The 20,202-nt window shown below is 38.7% G+C and overlaps 2 protein-coding genes across 2 annotated transcripts in view; both read right to left on the bottom strand.

Annotated features, from left to right (window-relative positions):
* Nucleotides 1-288: 288 nt before the first annotated feature.
* LOC124084549 (high mobility group protein B2-like) lies at nt 289-1,673 on the bottom strand. Its single transcript, XM_046431858.2, has one exon. It carries the CDS (start codon nt 1,279-1,281, stop codon nt 565-567), a length of 717 nt encoding a protein of 238 aa, XP_046287814.1. The 5' UTR covers nt 1,282-1,673; the 3' UTR covers nt 289-564.
* Nucleotides 1,674-5,529: 3,856 nt separating this feature from the next.
* Veph1 (ventricular zone expressed PH domain containing 1) overlaps nt 5,530-20,202 on the bottom strand; it is a 251,557-nt gene continuing 236,884 nt past the window's right edge. Inside the window, exon 14 of the mRNA XM_046431368.2 lies at nt 5,530-11,128. Coding sequence (XP_046287324.1) covers nt 11,096-11,128 — 33 coding nt within the window. The 3' untranslated portion in view covers nt 5,530-11,095. The remainder of the gene's footprint in view (nt 11,129-20,202) is intronic.

Here is a 20,202-nt window from a genome sequence, read left to right on the forward strand (position 1 = left end):
TGTTTTTCTAAAGCATTTTTTTTTTTGGTACTGGGAATTGAATCCAGGGGCACTTTACCACTAAGCTACCCCTCCAGCCCTATCTTGCATTTTATTTAGAGACAGGGTCTCACTGAGTTGCTTAGTGCCTTGCTATTGCTGAGCCTGGCTTTGAACTCACAATCTTCCTATATCAGCCTCCCAAGCTGCTGGGATTTCAGGTGTGTGCCATCACACCCAGCACCAATTATCTTTTGATTTTGTTCATCTTTTTTTTTTAAAAAATAATATACATAATTTTATTACAAATTAAAAAAAACACCAAAATGCAACATCCTAAAAAACCCAAAATTTACTAATTCCTACCAGTTTGCTGTGCTACCATACACAAGAAATTAAAGAAACCATTAAATATTTAGGAACATTCAATATCAGAAGCTTTAAAATCTAACTGTATGTAGTAGCCCTTCAAAAAGCTACAATCTGCATTTTTAAAAAAGTATTTTCCTCTACAAAGAATCTTAGCAACTATACAAAAATCTGTACAGTTTTTATACTGAAACTAATGTTGAGCTGCACTTGAATTCACATTCTTAGCAAAACAGTTGCCTGAGCACACACACACATTCCACACTCATCATTACAGGACAGCCACTTATTCTTCATCCTCCTCCTCTTCCTCATCATCTTCATCTTCTTCCTATTCTTCCTCTTCCTCTTCTTCCTCTTCCTCTTTATCTTCTGGTTCACTCTTCTTCTTTGAGCCTGTTGGCCTACCAGGGCCTTCTTTCCTGCTTCACTTTTTCCCTTAGCATGGTATGCAGCAATATCCTTCTCATATTTCTCCTTTAGCTTAGCTGCTTTCTGTTCATATGGCTGTTTATCTTTGGCTGACTGATCAGACCACATTTCACCCAATTTTTTTGCAGTATCCCCAATGGACAGGCCTGGGTGTTCACTTTTGATCTTTGGGCGATGTTCAGAGCAAAACAGGAAGAAGGCAGATGGTAGTTTCTTAGGAGCGTTGGGATCTTTTTTCTTTCCTTTCTTATCACCTTTGGGAGGAACATAATTTTTTATCTCCCTATCATAGCGAACTTTGTCACTTTTTGCCATATCTTCAAACTCCGACTTCTCCTTTGCAGACATGGTCTTCCATCTCTCTGAGTACTTCTTGGAGAATTCGGCGAAGTTGACGGAAGAGTCCGGGTGTTTCTTCTTGTGCTCTTTGCGGCAGGTCTGCACGAAGAAGGCGTACGAGGACATTTTGCCCCTCGGCTTGTTGGGGTCTCCTTTACCCATGGTGGCAGCCGCCGTCTACCTGATGGGAGCTTTTCCTCAGAGTCCCGCAGTGCGGTTGGATCAGAGAAGCTTCCTCCCCTGGGCTCCGGCGTGAACTGGTTTGTTGTTCATCATTATTGTGATTTTTTTTATTGTACAGATATTTTACTTTTTTTTTTTTTTTTGCAGTGCTGGGGATTGAGAAATTCTACTTTTTTAGTTAAATTTGTCAACTTTATATGCTCCTAAGTTTTGTGTCATTCTTCAAAAATATTTTCTAAGATATAAGTAAATACACTCAGTTTTCTTCAAGCATCATCATAATTTATTTTTTAGAGTTTAAATTTTTTATTTGTATAAAATTTACTTCAATATAGGTAGTAGGGTGAAGGAAATTATCTTAATTTTTTCCCCAAATGGTTACTAGTTATGCTAGTTTCACTTATTGAATACTCTTTTCCTCATATAACTTTTGTACTAAATTATGGTGTATTGACAGGAATTTTTCTAAATTCTGATTAATTCAGCTAGAGAAAATTTATGGTATCCCAATCCCTAGTCTGAGGGATGCAGTTAATCCTAGCTTGGACCAAGACCTGTTAACAGATATGAATTTCAGTATGAAAATTCAAGTGAGCAAAGATGTAACTTTATTTCCTTGCAACTGAACAATCTGATCTAGTTGACCTTTTGAGCACCTGTATCTATTCTGAGACAGAGTAGTCAACTCAGTCAATTCAAGGAATCTAGTTGATCTAAGCTCTGGGGACTAGAACAAGTAGCTTCTCTCACCCAAAATTTGGTGAAGGGAACGAACTGGTTGATAGCCAACCTCTGTCTTCTGCTGGTACCTACAAGGTGTAATTCAATCTGTTTGGTCCCTATCATTGTGCAGTGGCTTGTGTAGATATCCTGCCATGGGCCTTAATTTTCTAGTTCTGAGTACTTATGCCTGGGTTTCCAGGACCTCTCTTAGCTCATCTAAACCCTCAGCAGAGGAAGGCTTGGGAGACACTGGCTCCTTTCCTTGCACTGGCCTGAGAGCACTAGGTCTCTGAGAAGCTGTACACTGGTTCATCCACCTGGGCACCTCTTAGGCCATGTCACTTTCCAATACTAGCTGAATGTTGGACATGGGCTTCTTTAAGACTTTCCATGTCTCCGTGCTACACCTTGGAAGAAGGCAGAACTTTCCTGTGCTCTCAGCTTTCCCTAAAATCCATCTGTGATCTCTCTTAGAGGTTCACTCCAACACACAGATTTGGACGCTGTTATGGAGGCCCCTTTGTCAAGAATTAATTTTAGTGACCCCATTTTTTAAAATTTGTTGACAGCAATACTATTTATATCTATTTATGAGGTGCAATGTGATGTTTTGATTCATGTATAATTACTTATTTTCTTGCTGTCTTTTACGACATATCTTCTTTCCTCCAATCTCTGAGATTCCTCTGGTCTCAAGGAGGTGGCAATGGTTAGGTTGGAGGGGGGAAATGGCTCATGTGTCACCTGAAATCTTCCATGCTTTGGCTATAGTATAAATTTTTGTTCAGATCTTTGGATCTTGATATTTAAGCTGAACTTTGGAGTCAAAGCAATCATTTTTTTCTCTCAAAAGCTTTATTCACAAATAAAAACTTTTTTTTTGCTTTTAATATGATTATTTCTGTTATGAATGTTATGAGTCAACTTTGGAGCTCAGGGTCAGGAACCTAATTCTTGTTCTTATTGCATCAGGAAGAATAATAGGCATGAAGAAGCCCCGGTGAAGGATGCCTGGGAGAAAGCTTTGCCAATATCTAAAAAATTTGCCCATAACCTGATGGTACCCACACTCCTGGCACCATCCCTGTACCCATGGTCTAGGCATCCTGTCCAACTAGATGCTCTCTGGTCCTCACAGTTCCTTTCCTGTGCTCCTGCTAAGTCCTTACTATCTTAAAAATTCTTTTTTTAATTGCAAATTGATGAATTATAGTTGTATATATTTATAGAGTACAAAGTGATTATGATTTATGAGTACAATGTAGAATAATTAAATCAAGAAAATTAACATATCCATCAAACACTTATTATTTTTGTGGGGATAACAATTGAGATTTACTCCTTTCACGATTTTGAAATGTACAGCACACTATTATTAACTGTGTTCATCATGTTGTGTAATTGACCCAATAACCCAATAATGTTCTCCTCTTGTCTAACTGAGGCTTTGTACACTTTGACCATTATCTCCTTATTTCCCCCATTCCCCAGCTTCTGCTAATCAACATTCTGTTCTCGATTCTATGGTTTGATTGATTTAGATTCCTTCTGTGCCTTGTTTATTTCACTCAGCATAATATTCTTTAGCTCTATCCATGTTGTTGCAAATGATAGAATTTCCTTCTCTTTAAAGGCTGACTAGCATCATGTGTATCTATACCACATTTTCTATGTTCATTCATCCATTGATGACCATTTGATTTGATTCTAAAGCTTGGTTATTGTGAATAGTGTTGCAATAAACATGGAGTGCAGATGTTCCTTCTACATTGTATTAGTCAGGGTTCACTAGAGACACAGAACCAATAGGACTTATGATTATAAAAGGACATTAAAACAAAAAAAAATTTTAAAGGATATTTATTAGATTGGCATATAGAATTAGAAACTGGATAGTTCCAGAATGGTTGTTGGCAGACTGAGGAGCTGGAGGAACCAATCGCAGCTATTATCTAAGAAGTCTAAGAAGTTGGAACCTCAGAACAAGAGGCATCAATGATGCAGCCCCAGTCTTAGACTGGAGGCCTGGGAACTTGCTAGTCAGGATATGCTTTGGAAGAGTGAAGAGCTGGAGTTTGATGTCCTTAACTAGTTTCAGTAGCAATCTAAGCACCTGCTTAAGAGAAAACAGTGCCTGCATCCATGTTGCTTCCTCCTTCCTTTGCTCTCTTCCCTCAGGGCCCAGCGTACATTCATTGTGGGTCTAATTCCCAGTTTGCTGTCCCAAATGGCAGTAACCGCTGGAAACACTCTCATTGACCTACCTCCAAATCTCTTAATCTAATCAAGTTGACAATCCACATTACTATTACAAACATACTGATTTTAAATATTTTGGATAAATACACAAAAGTTGGATTGCTGGATGACATGTTAATTCCATTTTTCATTTTTCAAGGAATTTCCCTGCAGTTTTCGACAGTGACTATACTATTTCATTTTCCTACCAACAGTGTAGAAGGGGTCCTTTTTCTCTGTAATGCTGTCTTTTGAACTGGGGTCCTGCAAGTTTCCCTCACTTGCAACTCTCCTAAGGAACCAGAGCATCAGAATCCACCATTTTTAAGTAGGGCTACCATTTTGCTGTAGAACTATCTACCTTCCAAGATTTTCCTTCTCTTTCATCTGGGACCCTCCCAATGTGGTCCTCCACTTGCTTCCTGTTGTAGCCGTTGGTGCTTCCCAGATAATCACCCCACATCATCCATCCACTCTGCCTGACAGGAGGGCAGACTGACTATTCCTGTGTGTGAGGCAAGGGCGTATGGTGGGTGGGTGAGAGCATGAGGCAGTATGTGAGGAAGGCACCAAAGAGAGCCACTACAAGAAAGACTGCAAGTCAGAAGGTAGAATGCCAAGAAGAAAGCATCATAACCTTGCCCAGTTAAGTACAGACTAGGTTCAAACACCTAGTCTGTGACTTATTATGAATTATTGCTTCAAAGTATTTTGGAGAGAAATGATTTCTCCCAGATTAAGACCTTCCTTGTACAAGGATCTAAGCCTCACTCTTTATCCACAGATCCAGAATGAGGTGGGAGGAAATAAGTTTACAAAAAAATTATCATTTAAAAAAACCACCCTCATAGCGGAAATTTAATAGATAAACCTCACTGACATGAACTCACAAAATTATAAACTCATAAGGAAAAAATCTATGAAGAATAAGAGTCACGCAAACCAAAAGCAATGTGTTTAAAGCCTCCCAAAATTCAGAAAGTAAAAATATTGAGCACAAGGTTTTTCATTTTAAATAATTAGAGTAGTAAACATGCACAAAAGAAAGAAGAACGATTCTATTAAAAATACCTAAATGATTAAGAGGAAAAAGAAAGAAACCAAATAGGAATCTTAGAAATGAAAATATAACCATTGAAATGAAAAACTTGGTGTATGAGATAAATTCAGACACAATTGGAGAGAGAATGAGTTAATTGAAAGAACTAAGCAGTTGTGTAGAGGGTTATACAAAGAGATGAAAAAATCAAGGGCAGACAAAACACATGGAAGGTAAGATGTATTGGTCAAATATACATTTGGGGGTGTTTCATTCCATTCCTAGGTATTTTATCCCAAACAAATAAAACCATATATTACAAAAAAGTTGCATCAGAATATTCACAGTGGCCATATTCATGATAGTCAAAAGCTAGAAACAACTCACATGTCTATCTGCTGGGGAGCAAATAAACCTTGGTATAGTCTTACAATGGAAATTGTACTCAGCAACAACCAGAAGAAAACTACTAATATATATAACTGCAAAGATAAATCTTAAAAGTTTCTTGCAAGGAGAGAAAGAAGTGAGACACAAAGGAATACATGTCTTATGTTCCTATTTATGTTATGTAACAGGATAGGCCAATCTAATCTAGAATGGTTGTTTCTGGGCAGGGGCACAAGAAACTTCTGGGATGATAGTAATATTCTATATCCTGCTTTGGGTTTTGATAACATGGGTTTATACAATTGTTATAATTCATGATTTGAACATGTGTGATATGTAAATTTTATTGCAGGTAAATTATACCACTCCCCAAATCAATAATTAAAAAGTGAAAAAAGGGGCAAAATCAACCAAGCGTACTTGCATGGAAAATCTAAAGTGCCAAAAACTAATGCAAGAAGACAGCTACTTATTGGAGAAATGTGTAAAAATTTTAATGGGAATTTCAAGGAAGAGAAAATTTGTAAGGGCAATAAATGCATGGAAAGTACATGATCTCGGGGCTGGGGATGTGGCTCAAGCGGTAGCACGCTCGCCTGGCATGCGTGCGGCCCAGGTTCGATCCTCAGCACCACATGCAAACAAAGATGTTGTGTCCACCGAAAACTAAAAAAAAAATAAAATAAATAAATAAATATTAAAAAAAAAAGAAAGTACATGATCTCATGCATAATAAATACATAATCAGAGGAACACAAACTAAAATACCACCACTTTGACACCTCTTGAATATAAAAAAAATTTAAGTCTGAAAAATTCCAAAATGCTGATGAGGATTTGAACAACAGGCATTTTCATATACTGCAAAGGAGAGTTTAGAGAGATACAATCATTTTAGATAATAATTTGGAAATATTTAGTAAAGACAAGTTATAGCTTAGCAATTTCACTCTTGGACATAGTCTAGGTCAGCAGTTCTTAAACATTTGGTATCAGAATACTTTTAAACTTTATTAAGAATAACAAAGAGATGAGGGGTGTTATCTATTGATATTTACCATATTAGAAAACAAAATTGAGAAATTAAAAATACAAGATATTGTCATTTAAAGATCAATAAAAGATCCATGTTAATATAAATAACACATTTCACAAAAGTCAGATTTTCCAAAACAAAATTTTAGTGAGGGGGTTGGGGGATATAGCTCAGTTGGTAAAGTGCTTGCCTCACAAGCACAGGGCCCTGGGTTCAATCCCCAGCACCACACACACACACAAAATTTTAGTGAGAAGAGTGGTATTATTTTGTGTTTTTGTAAATATGTTTGGCTTCATAGAAGCCAGCAGGATTAAGTTTCTGCATTATCTATTTTAGTATGTTGTTTTGATTGAAGTAGAAGAATGCAGAGTCCCATAGCTACAAAATTTGAAAAAGGAGTGTTTAATAACCTTTCTCAGATAACTATGGATATTCTTCCTTGATGCTGTTCCCAAAACTTACAAGTGGTAGTTTCTTAAAGGTTAGTTTGAAGCCATATCAATGAACTTTTGTATTCTGTCAAATTAAAATCTGTAGTTTATTTTGCAACTTTAACAGACTTTTTACCCATGAATAATTTTGTAATATTTTTTGCACTAGTCATTTGGAAAATGTTGGTTTACTGAGTTATACGTATTTTCAAAATGTCAATATATTTATATTATGTAATATAAAAAATTACCATCAATCTCATCAGAGAAATCATAAAGCACTGAAGAACTGTAAAGCTCACAGTATTAATTTCAAGTTTTCAAAAATTCTAATTTTTCTCGAAAGCTCAAATTTTATCATCAACAACAAAACTGTCAGTTTTTTTTTTTTTGAACTGCAGGCTCACATCAATCATTTTTGGGAAAAAGAAATCTCTGCCAAATACCTAACAGCTTAATAATCACATTTTGCAGTCATTATTCAAGTAAAAATGATGTTCCATGAAACAAAGTGGTGGTTCATATTACATATGAAACAATTATAGAGGGGCTGTTTCTTAAGAAAACCATTGCACTTTGGCAAGTAACGGAAATACTTTGGGCTCACTTCCCACTTCAACATACAGAATATTAAATAGATCTATGTAACAGACAAAATTTAATAAAATTAATATTATTTGGAGATTTTTTAAGTCACCAGTGCATAGGGGTGATGAATGCAATGCTTACTAGCATACCTCAATGATATTCCCTTGATTCCTGCTAAAGTAATAGCAGTTTAACCTACTATTGCTTTTGTGACATCAGAGTAAATGTCAACATTGGGAAAAGTTAAACAGCATTTTTTTATTCTGAAATTGTTTTGGCCTCAGAGATTGCTGCAAAGGCTCTTGGGCCCACCAGAGGTCTGTAGAACACATTCCTTACCATATGCATGTCAGATAATATAACATGTCTAGGATATATAAAGAACTCAAAAAACTCAACACCAAAAAAACAAATAACCCAATCAATAAATGGACCAAGGAACTGAACAGACACTTCACAGAAGAAGAAATACGATCAATCAACAAATATATGAAAAAGTGTTCAACATCTCTAGCAATTAGAGAAATTCAAATCAAAACTGCACAAGATTTCATCTCACTCCTATCAGAATGGCAATCATCAAGAATACAGGAAACAGGGCAGGGGTTGTAGTTCAGTGGTAAAATGCTTCCCTTGCATGTGTGAGGCACTGGGTTCAATTCTCAGCACCACATAAAAATAAAATAAAGATATTGTGTGTTCATTTACAACTAATAATAATAATAATAAAAAGAACACAGGAAACAATGAATGTTGGCAAGGACATGGGGGAAAAGGTACACTCACACTGCTGGTGGGACTGCAGTTGGTGCAACCATTGTGGAAAGCAGTATGGAGATTCCTCAGAAAACTGGGAATGGAACCACCATTTGACCCAGCTATCCCACTCTTTGGCATATACCCAAAGGACTTAACATCAGCATAAGTAATGCAGCCACATCAATGTTTATAGCAGCTCAATTCACAATAGCTAAACTACGGAACCAACCTAGATGTCCCTCAATAGATGGTATATATACTCAATAGAATATTACTCAGCTTTAAAGAAGAGTGAAATTATGGCATTGGCCAATAAATGGATGGATTGGAAAATATCATGCTAAGTAAAATAAGCCAGTCCCACAAAACCAAAGGCCAAATGTTTTCTCTAATATGCAGATGCTAATTCACAATAAGGCAGGGGGAATAGAGAAGAATAGCATTATTTTAGGTAGAGGGAAGTGATGGGAGGGGAGGGGGGGCATGTGGGAATAGGAAAGATAGAAGAATAAAACAGATATTACTTTATGTACATATGTGACTACATGACCAATATGATTCTGCAACATGTACACTCAGAAAAATGAGAAATTATATCCCATCTATGTATATCAAAATGCATAAATGCATTCTACTGTCCTGTATAACTAATTAAAACAAATGAAAAATTAATAAAAAAGATTGTCTCTGCTTTTAAAAAAGAATATGGAAATAAATGAATAGTATAAAAAAATTTGAGAATTGTTGGTTAAAGAAATATTTGAGGGCTGGGGATGTGGCTCAAGCGGTAGTGCGCTCGCCTGACATGCGTGCGGCCCAAGTTCGATCCTCAGCACCACATACAAACAAAGATGTTGTGTCTGCCGAAAATTAAATAATAAATATTAAAATTCTCTCTCTCTCTCTTAAAAAAAAAGAAATATTTGACTTTGCAGACCAAAACTAGTGTTTTTTTTTTCCATTTCAGATAAAACTTTATTTTTAATTAAATAGGAAAAAGCATTCAACAAGCTTTCAAAAATTCTCTGAGAAGCTCTTTCATTAGAAAAAGCATGCACTCATGTTTCCATATCTCAAGAACAAGTATGCTTTTCAAATACTACTTTGCATTCCTCCTTAGGATGGTTCATGGGGCATTATAACTAACTTCAATGAGATTTGTGCTAATAATTTCAGCACACCTGAAACTACAACTAAAAGTCCCCTGAAATATATATTTTTAAAAATATTTATTTAGTTGTAAATGAACACACAGTATCTTTATTTATTTTTATGTAGTGCTGAGGATTGAACCCAGTGCCTCACGCATGCAAGACAAGTACTTCACCATTGAGCTACAGCCTCAACCCCTCTGTGAAATATTTTAAGTTCTTGGAAAGATATATGTATTATCTTCGCCTGATATCTTAGTCTGGACTGTTATAACAAAAGTATCATAGGTTGGGTCACTTAAACCACAGACATGTTTTTCTCACTGTTCTGTGGCCTGGGGAAGTCTGAGATCAGGTGCCAGCAGAGTAGAACTAATGTTTTCACAGCAACATTTCTGTCATTGCACAGGTCAGAAACAACTGTCCTCCAGAAAGTGGATAAAAAATGTAATGGTATGCAATTGAATGAGAATGCTCACTGAACATTAACTAGAGAGAAATACATTAGGGTGCTGTGGAGGAAGCGGGAGGCCGCAGGCCAGGCATGCACAAGGGCTGTGCATGGGACTTGGAAGCGGTTGAAGTTCGCAGGCCCCTGAGGGTGTGCAGCAGGAGCTGGTCTGCTACTAGGACAAACTCAAAGTGGAAGCACCAGCGTTGTATTCCCCATGCACGATGCCCGGCTCTGGCAGGTTCCAATGGCCCACAGGCCCGTCTATGCTGCTGCCCTGCGAGGGCTGCACTGTGGAGATGTGGATTATATGGAGGTCACACAGCTGTGGGGCCCGGGGACTTGAAAGCTGCAGGAGTCAAGGATGGGAGGAGCAGAGACTGCAAGGTGGAGCTCGCTGGACCTCACACACGTGGACCCTGCACCCAGGCCTCCTTCCTAGAACGCACCGAGGCAGGGCCTGGCTGGGAGGACAGTGGAGAGAGAACTGGAGGGACTGGAGGTCGATGGGTCAAGGTTGGTGTGGCTGCAGTAGCACCTGCAAGCAGATCCTGGAACGCGGACCTCTTTGCCATTGGGTGTCTAGTCCGGGCCTTCTGACAGGCAGTCAGCGTCAGTACTTATCTGCTCAAAGAATGAATACTTGGGCCAGGATTCCCCCCATGCAGTTACATGTTCTTTTCAACTGTAACACACACATCAGCTTAGTTAAACATACTTATTTTACCTACTTAAACATACACAAAATGTCAAGATGATATTTATGAGATAGGAATAAAGATTCATGCATTTTGGACCATTCATGTAGATTTTAGAAATGTATCATAAACATGCCTACAAATGCATTGGAATAATACTTAACAATTTCAAAATAGTAATTACCTGTGTGAGGTCAGGAAGCAGTTATCTTTGGGGAGCAGATACACAGAGATCTTCAATTGCACTTGTAAAGTTTTCTTCACCCCCTTAATTTGTGAATTATAATCATACACAACAGTGGGATTCATTGTTACATACCTGTACAAGCACACAATATAATGGTGTAATTTGGTCAAGTTCCCCAGTGTTTTTCCTTTCCCTCCCCTCCTCCTTCCCCCTGGTCCTCTCCCTCAGACTGGTCTCCCTTCTATTTTCATGAGATCCCTGTGCTCCTCATCTTTATCTTTTTTTTCCCTGTCTAACTTCCATATGTGGAAGAAAACATCATCCTTGACTTTGAGTCAGGCTTATTTTACTTAGCATGGTGTTCTCCAGTTCCATTCATTCACCAGCAAATGACATAATTTTGTTATTTTTTTATGGCCGAGTAAAACTCCATTGTGTATAAATATCACATTTTTAAAAGTTAACTTATCTGTTGACTGACACTGGGCTGGTTCCATTACTTGTCTTGTGTGAATTGTGATGCCATAAACAGGGGTGTGCATGAATTGCTATAGCACACTGACTTCAGTGCTTTAGGTTAAATACTACTGAGTGGGACAGCTGGGTCATATGATGATTCCATTCCTAGTCTTGAGGAACCTCCATACTGATTTCTATACTTGTATTAATTTACAATCTGAACAGCAGTATAAAAGTTTTACTTTCTCTCCACATTCTCTCAAGCATTTATTTAAAGAAATTTTTGTAGTTGTAGATGGACAGAATGCCTTTATTTTATTTGTTTATTTTTATGTGGTGCTAAGGATCGAACCTAGTGCCTCATGCATGCTAGACAAGCACTCTACCACTGAGCTACAGCCCCAGCCTTTTAAAAAAAATGTTAATATTTATTTTTTTAGTTATAGATGGACACAATGTCTTTATTTTACTTTATGTGGTGCTGAGGATGGAACCAGGTGCCTTGTACATGCCAGGCAAGTGCTCTACCTCTGAGCCACAACCCCAGCCCTTGAGCATTTATTATTGTTTGTATTCTTGATGGCTGCCATTCTAACTCGAGTGAGATGAAATCTCAGGGTAGGTTTTTTTTTTTTTTAAATAAATAGTCTTTTTTTTTTGAGAGAGAGAGAGAGAGAGAGAGAGAGAGAGAGAGAGAGAGAGAGAGAGAATTTTAATATTTATTTTTTTATTTTTCGGTGGACATAGCATTTTTGTTTGTATGTGGTGCTGAGGATCGAACCCGGGCTGCACGCATGCCAGGTGAGTGCGCTACCGCCTGAGCCACATCCCCAGCCCTCAGAGTAGGTTTGATTTGCATTTCTCTAATTGCTAATGATGTTGAACATTTTTCCCCATATATTTTTGGCCATTTGCATTTGAGAAGTGTCTATTTTGTTCATTTGGCTATTAATTGGGTTATTTGTATTTTTGGTGTTGAGTTTTTTGAGTTCTTTGTATATTCTAGATATTAACCCTCTGTCAGAAAAGTAGCTAGCAAAGACCTTATTCTATTCTGTATGTTCTCTCTCCACATTCTTGTTTCCTCTGCAGTGCAGAAGCTTTTTAATTTGATGCCATCCCACTTCTTAACTCTTGGCATTATTTCCTGAGCTTTAGAAGTCCTGTTGAGAAAGTCACTGCCTGTGTCTGTATGTTGGAGAGTTGACCCCATGTTTCCTCTAGGATGTGCCTAGTTTCCTAAGTCTTTGATCCATTTTGAGTTGACCTTTGTGCAGGGTGATAGACAGGGTCTAGACTCATTCTTCCACATGTGGATGACCACTTTTCCCAGCACCATTTGTTAAAAAGGCTGTCTTTTTTCCAGTGTGTGTTTTTGGAAACTTTATCAAGGATTAGTTGACTGCATCTGTGTGAGTTTGTCTCTGGCTGTTCCTTTGGTCTGTGTGTCTGTTTTTATGCCAGTACCATGCAGGTTTTGTTTCTACAGCTCTGTAGTGTAATTTGAAGTCAGGTATTGATTGTGGTGCCTCCAGCATTGTTTCTTTTCTTTCTTCCTTTTTTTTTTTTTGCTTAGAATTGCTTTGGCTATTCTAGGTCTTTTATCCTTTCAAATGAATTTTAGAACTGTTTTTTTCTAGTTCTGTGAAGATTATCATTGATATTTTGTTTTGTTTGCTAATGTTTTGGTCCTGGAGCTTGAACCCAGGGATGCTTTATCACTGAGGTACATCTCCAGTCCTTTTTATTTTTTGAGACTGAGTCTCACTAGGTTTCCCAGGCTGGCCTCAAACTTGTCATTCTTCTGCCTTAGTTTCTCAAGTTGCTAGGATTACAGGTGTGTACCACCATTCCCATATAGTTTCTAATAGTGCTTTATTAAGCTCTGGGGTGGTTATAAGGGATTCAGTGCATCCTTTTATACATTATAGCTTTTTCTGTCCTGAAGAATTTTATAGTAATAGCCTATCTTTTTTTTTTTTTAAGAGAGAGAGAGAGAGAGAGAGAATTTTTTAATATTTATTTTTTAGTTTTTCGGTGGACACAACATCTCCATTTCACTTTTATGTGGTGCTGAGGGTCGACCCCAGCGCCCCGCGCATGCCAGGCAAGCACGTTACCGCTTGAGCCACATCCCTAGCCCATAATAGCCTATCTTAATCAGATTCTTTCAAATGTTTGTGAAATTAAGCACCCACATGGGCGATCTAGTAGTATTGAAACACTAATATGTCGGTAATAAGTCAGGGACTAATTTCACAGTTACAGTGTGATTTTCCTTAATAACACCAAAAACATTCTACTATATGGCTCTCTTTGTTTGCCTTAGATATAACGATGACCAAAACTCATTGTTCAGATGGTTTAAGATGACCTCTAAATCATCCATTTTCAGTTACAGGAAACATCTCAAATTTCCCTGTGTCCTTTCCCATTGGGGCTGCATGTCAAGCCATCTATGAGGTTTCTCCATGTTTTGGCATTCTCGGCCAACAGAACTCTGTGCGTATCTGCTATTTCAGTGCCATCTTTAGGGGCCGCCATGCCCTGTTGAACTTTGACATTGAAGTGTGTAAATCCTTTGCTCGTCTCCAGAGCCTCTGAACTTCCACACATCCCTCCCAGGCCTGTTCTTTCTAGTGGTTTAAGATGTAAAAGAGACTGGCTGGGCCTCAGCTTAGTTAGTGGTGGCAGAGCCTAAAACAAACATAATTTCCATAAGAACTTTGCCATTTTTTTGAGGGACAACTTCACATTTTTTTCAGGGAATTTTATTTACCAAACAGACATCTTTATGAAGCCTTGTTTTGCTTTTAGAAGCAGATATCCTAAATATGTAAATATTATATAAATAAATAATGGAGAATTCTGATTCGACTTGAATGAGCCTAGAGAAAGGATGTTTGAAATTTGAACAGTCTCTTCATCCCTCCATTCCTGACTTGGAACTTCCCAGATGCTGTCTGTCTGGGCCTCATAATTTTGAGTTGCTGCTCCAATTATTTTTATTTGTTCTATATACTAGTGTTATCCTCTGGTTTTCATTGAGGAATGCTATTTTTTTAAAGGATAATAATTGCTGGGCACGATAGTACACACCTGCAATCCCAGTGACATGGGAAACTGAGTCAGGAGGATTACAAGTTCCAGGCCAGTCTCACCAACTTAGTGAGGTCCTAAGCCACATTATTTATTTTTAACTTAAATAAAAAGTTAAAAGCTGGGGATATAGCTCAGTGGCAAGGCACCCCTGAGTTCAATCTCTAGTGCAAAACAAGGAAACAAGACCCCAAAATATAAAAAACCAAAAATGATCATTTATTAATTAATATGTTTTTAAAATTTTCTCATTATTCATTTTACCTGTTGATGTACCTTTTCCACCTCTCCTCTTCCTATCTATTAATTCAAACTATGCAGGAGGAATATACTGCTTCAGAAAGGGGATGTTGAAAGGAAATAGGAGGGAAGTAACTCTACATTGTAAGCATTTGCATTTCAGCAACATGCAACAGAGATAATACTTGGAGACAGTAGGGTTTTTAGAGGTTTAAAAAGAAGTAGGATCTCGCCCATGTCCTGCGCAGGTGATGGAATTTGGGGTTCCTCTGTGTGAAGTGGGCTGGCTGTGAAATAAAGCTAAGAAAAGAAGGTGGGAAAAAGCAAAAAAACCCAAAAAAGCAAAGAACAAAACCCACACGACTTGGAAGTAATTTTGAAAAGCGGAGACAGGGTGGCTCTACGACCTTAGGGGTCCAACTTCCATGCTGGAAAGAGAGCCTGGGAGTCTGCATTTTATTTCTATGGGGGAACTTCAAAGGCTGTCTTCAGAATGTTCTTCACCAAATAAGGTAGGAGGTGAGCTGTCCAGTTCCCAGTGGGTCACACCCAATTCCGGGAGTTGTGGGAGCAGCCTTCCCAGCTGAGGGAACACTGAAGTCACATGCTTTGCATATTCCATTGGCATGACTGCAGTCAGGTGGCTCCTGCAGCTGAGACTATCACCCTGAAGGCAATGCCAGGTGGAGGCTGTCTCCATCAGCACTGGAGTACTGCATCCTCCATGGAAGGGGGTCTTGGTAATGCCTGCCTCAGTGCCCACCACGTTTGAACAAATCTAGCATATATTTTTCAAAATAATGATTAATTTTTGGAACAAGGGCATAAATTAAGTACATAATTCAAGGAGATGACCCTAGTTCTCATCTTTGCCCACTTCTTTATCTCATCTTTGATCCTGGTCTTTGCATATGTCATTTCTTTGACTAAGAGAGTGTGAAAGGAGAGGTCTAAAAGAGAAAAAAAATCCTTCTCTTCTTCAAGACCCAGCCCATTATTGCCTTTTCAGTGGAGGCTTTGCTGACTTCTCTGTCTCTGTAGTGCCACGCATCCCAGTGGTGTGATCGCTTTACATGTCTGCCTCCCTCACAGACCAGACTGCCTCTCACCGTGGACTTTCTCAATATTCTTTGTGAGAAACGGTGCTGTCACTGATCCACTGACACCAGAATTCTTGGGGTTGGTTCCAATCAGTCAGCGAGGCCTGTAATAATTATTGCTAAAACATCTCTCTAACCCCCCTTTACCCCATTTCCAGTGCTGCAACGTCCTTCACACTCTCATTATCTCTCTTGCCTGGAATAATGTAATAGCATTCTTCTGTCTTTCCTAGTTTTTATTCTTGCATTCCCAACAACTTATTCTCCAGGCTGCAGCAGCTAGAGTAATCTTATAAAAATGCAGATCTAATCGTTCCATCCCTGTTTTAAACCTGCTAACCCTCAGGGCCTGCATAACTTACATAGCTTGTCCACCTCTCAGCCTTCCCTCATCAGTCATTCTGGCTGTTTGAGTCCCTCTAATGTGTTCTGTGCCTTTTCTTCTCAATGTCTTCGCACATTGTCTTCTCTTTCTGCCTTCAGTATTTAATTCCTGTTCATGTTTTAGTTCTCAGGCACTGCTTCTTCCTCCAGGAAGCTGACCCTGATTCCTAACGAGGTCAGACATCTTGCTTCACAACCTCGTTATCAGCTTCTTTGTAGAGTAGGTCACAAGGCAATTCTATACTAAATTAAGACTTCAATGTCTTTTTCTTCTATTAGAATATACATTTCATGGAGATTGATCACTTCAGCATTTCTAATACACAGCAGAAATCCTTTATGTATTAATTTACTTACTAAATAAAATATACTATGGTCTCTGTTTGGGTTGCTACAACAAAATATCTTAGGCTTTTTAACATAAAACAGTCATATATTTCTCACTGGAGGTTCAAAACTCCAAGATCAAAGTGCCCGTATATCTTCCTCATAGATGGCAACTTTCTGCTGTGTCTCTTGTGGCAGAAGGGGCCAGCAAGCTCCTGGATCTCTTTTATAAAGGCATTCATCCTATCCATGAGGATAAGCCCTCAGAATCAATCACCCAAAGGCCCTGCCTCTTTGTGCCTCCACATTACGGTTTAGGTTTTAACATATTTGGGGGTGGGTATAGGGTGGGAGGACACAAACATTCAGACTGTAGCATTCATTTGCTAAGTTTCTTAATGGCATGGACAATTTATTGATTATCCTTGAGTTCCAGTGACTGGCATATGCTGAATGCTCAGCTTGTTAAATGAATGCCTCGGTGAAGGGAGCAGAAGCCATTTGTGGCTGCAGGACAGAGAACCAGGTTGAAGGGAGAAATTATGGAAAGGCAGAGTTTTCTAGAAAACAAATATAAACGCTGAGTAACCCAATAAGAACCATATTTGAACCCTTCTGTGGAGTATTTCTGGGTTCTCTGATTGATTATGAGTAATTTCTATTATAAGTTAATAGTTTTTGTGTGTTTTCTGAATTTTCTATAATATTGTTTTTATAATCAAAAAACATTTTAAAAAGATGTGGACTGAGGATAAAATAATGGGCTCTCTGTCCCTAGAAGGACTTGAGTAGCTGGAAACAATACTTGCCATGAAGACAAGAGGGCGCCATTACAGCGGGAGGAGGTGGGACTCAGCAAGCTATGATTCTTCCAACTCCAACAGCCTGGCCTGTGTTGAGTGAATGGTAAGTTTCTTAGAAGAGCTTGGCCTAGTTCGCTCGGCTGCCTTGCATTCTGCCAGTGACTTCTTGCACTGGAGCCGGACTGTGGCAGCACTGGCGGTGGCAGAATCTGATTTGTATCCACCTGAGGTTGATGCAATGGTAGGATCTCAGGAGGCAACAATATGTAGTGGGGCCCAAAACTTGGAGGAATCCCTGCGAGGGGGCACACAAAGAACAGACACAGACACCCAAAGCGCAAGCATATAGACAGGAAGAGTGGAGAGGAGAGGAGTGAAGTGGTGAAGAAGAAGTGTGGAAGTGAAGTGTCGGCCCCTCCCTGCCTGGGAGTTGATTAACTCAAAGAACATCTACCTCCCATTACCATGACTACATTCTGATTAGCATTTCTTTAACCCTGAGTGCTAGCTAACTGAGATAAGGTCCAGGTTAGAACAAACAGGGGCCCCCATTCTCCAGGGCATCACCATGGAGACCAGAGAGCGCCTGCAGAGTTGTCTTATTACCTCGGAGGGAGGAGCCTGTGCACCCCAGGTCTGGGCAGCAGAGTAAGCTTATGAAGGACAATGCTATGGCAGCCAGGGACCCTACGCTTTTGTGCAGGAGTTTCCCACTAGCTAGGTATCTCCTAGCAGCCAGGCATTCTGTGTCTGCACAGAAGCTTCCTAGTCACCAAGTATGTCACAATCACAAAGTTTGTAGACCCCAATACCAAACACAGAATTCCCACAGAAAATCATGAGATATTCCTCTGTGAACTATCTGATTGAGTCCTGGTTAAAATACTCTTAAATCAGCTCTTTTTTTAAAAATATTTTTTAGTTGTAGATGAACACAATATGTTTGTTTTATTTTTATGTGGCACCAGGGATTGAACCCAGTACCTCACGTGTGCTAGACAAGTGTTCTACCACTGAGCCACAACTCCAGCCCTCAAATCAGCTCTTAAGATGCACATACCCTCAGCATTATAATTTTCCAGGATAATTTTCCAAGCTGGTTTTTGCTAAATTAAAAAGATGGGACTCATTCTGATCTTTGGGTTTATGAGCTAGCTTGGCAAACAGAATCATTGTTTTTCTCTTGTGAGAGAAAAGACATTTAGATAATTTCCTCCATATTATAATAGCTCTGAATTAAGAGGGAATAGAATATTCCCAAAGGAAATCTGGTGTGTAGAAAGTGAATCTCTGTTAAGCACTGAGCAACACACATAGAGTTTCTTCTGATTACATGAAATTCCAGCCAAGAGGAAATAGAGAGAATAGAGACATAAATCTAATAGGAGATAATGAACAGTAAGATTGATGTCTACAAAATGCATGTGAAAATAATTATTGTATCATAATACCTGTGTCAAAGTGTGTGTGTGTGATGTGTACTATGGATATTCTACTAACATGAGCGGACTGATTAACAAGTAAAAAAATAAGGTAACAAAGAATTCCAAAAGAATAAAAAAAAAGAAAAGAAAAATTAGAATTTATAGTTGCTAACCTCCTTTGCCCTTAGTTTCTAATGAGGTCTCCTGGAGGACTGTGATTCCTGTGAATGAATGAGCCTGCTATTTATTTGATTACTTCACAATTGTTACATTGTTTGAGTACTTTTATAACTCCTCCAGATTCTCTGTACTAAAGTGAATTCTAATTATTTTATTGATTGAAAGGCAGAGGAATCCGTTTTTATTTGATGTGAGCTTTAAAAAGTTTGGTCTAGCTGGTCATAGTGGCCCATGCCTGTAATCCCAACAGCTTGGGAGGCTGAGGCAGGAGGATCTTGAGTTCAAAGCCAGCCTCAGCAACTTAGAGAGGCCCTAAGTAACTCAGCCAAACCTGTATCTTAAAATATATATATATATATATATATATATATATATATATATATATATATATATATATGGCTGGGGATGTAGCTCAGTAGTTAAGTGCTGTTGGTTCAATCCCTGGTACAAAAAAAAAAGTTTTGTTCAAAAAAACATAAAGGAGCTATGTAAACACAATGTGTCTGTTTATCATTTTATAGATAATTGTGCAAGAAAGTCCCAGGATTTCTAGCTTTTCCTCCTCATACCCCCCAAAAAAATTTCTTGGAAATAAACAAATTCAATATGTACTGGGGCTGGAGTGGGAATGAGAAAAATGCCAATATGGAATGTGTGTGCCAAGGCTGGGTTCTCCTGGCAGTCTCTGGGAGTGAAGTCTTCCACCAGAGCCAGTTGCTGTTGTGCCAAGTACATGGCTGAAGGGCCTTGCAAAACCTGGTAACAGAAGGATGTACCACCTCTGCCATCTTGGCCCATTCCCTACCCAGCTTTCCTAACAGGGAAGGGGGTTGGATGAAGAAAAGCCCAGGAAGGGGATATATAGGTACCAGAAGCATGGTCTGTGTGCTTATTCCTTTTGGAAGAGAAGGCAAGCAGCACAGGAATGGCTGATCTCATACTTTTGAAAATGATTGTATATAGATGGATTTTTAACCATTAACCCATTACCTTTTGAAGTCACTTCCATTAAGTTATGTGGATGGTTGACATTGTATGTGTTAATTGCTGTTTAGTAGATCTTAAATGAGTTGCAGTATGATTTGATTTCAAAATCAAAAGCCATTTGATTTTGAAACACAGAAGCGGAGATTAAATGTGATATTAGCAAGCCAATGAGCCACCATTGGAGGAGGGACCAGAGTTCCAAA

This window comes from Marmota monax, unplaced genomic scaffold (assembly GCF_021218885.2).
Source record: "Marmota monax isolate L192 unplaced genomic scaffold, Marmota_monax_Labrador192_F-V1.1 WCK01_AAM20220418_F8-fsc00022, whole genome shotgun sequence".
Lineage (NCBI taxonomy): Eukaryota > Metazoa > Chordata > Mammalia > Rodentia > Sciuridae > Marmota > Marmota monax.

Bases quoted from the DNA above. Each gene is read 5' to 3' on its own strand.
- LOC124084549 (XM_046431858.2), bottom strand. From the start codon at position 1,281: ATGGGTAAAGGAGACCCCAACAAGCCGAGGGGCAAAATGTCCTCGTAC.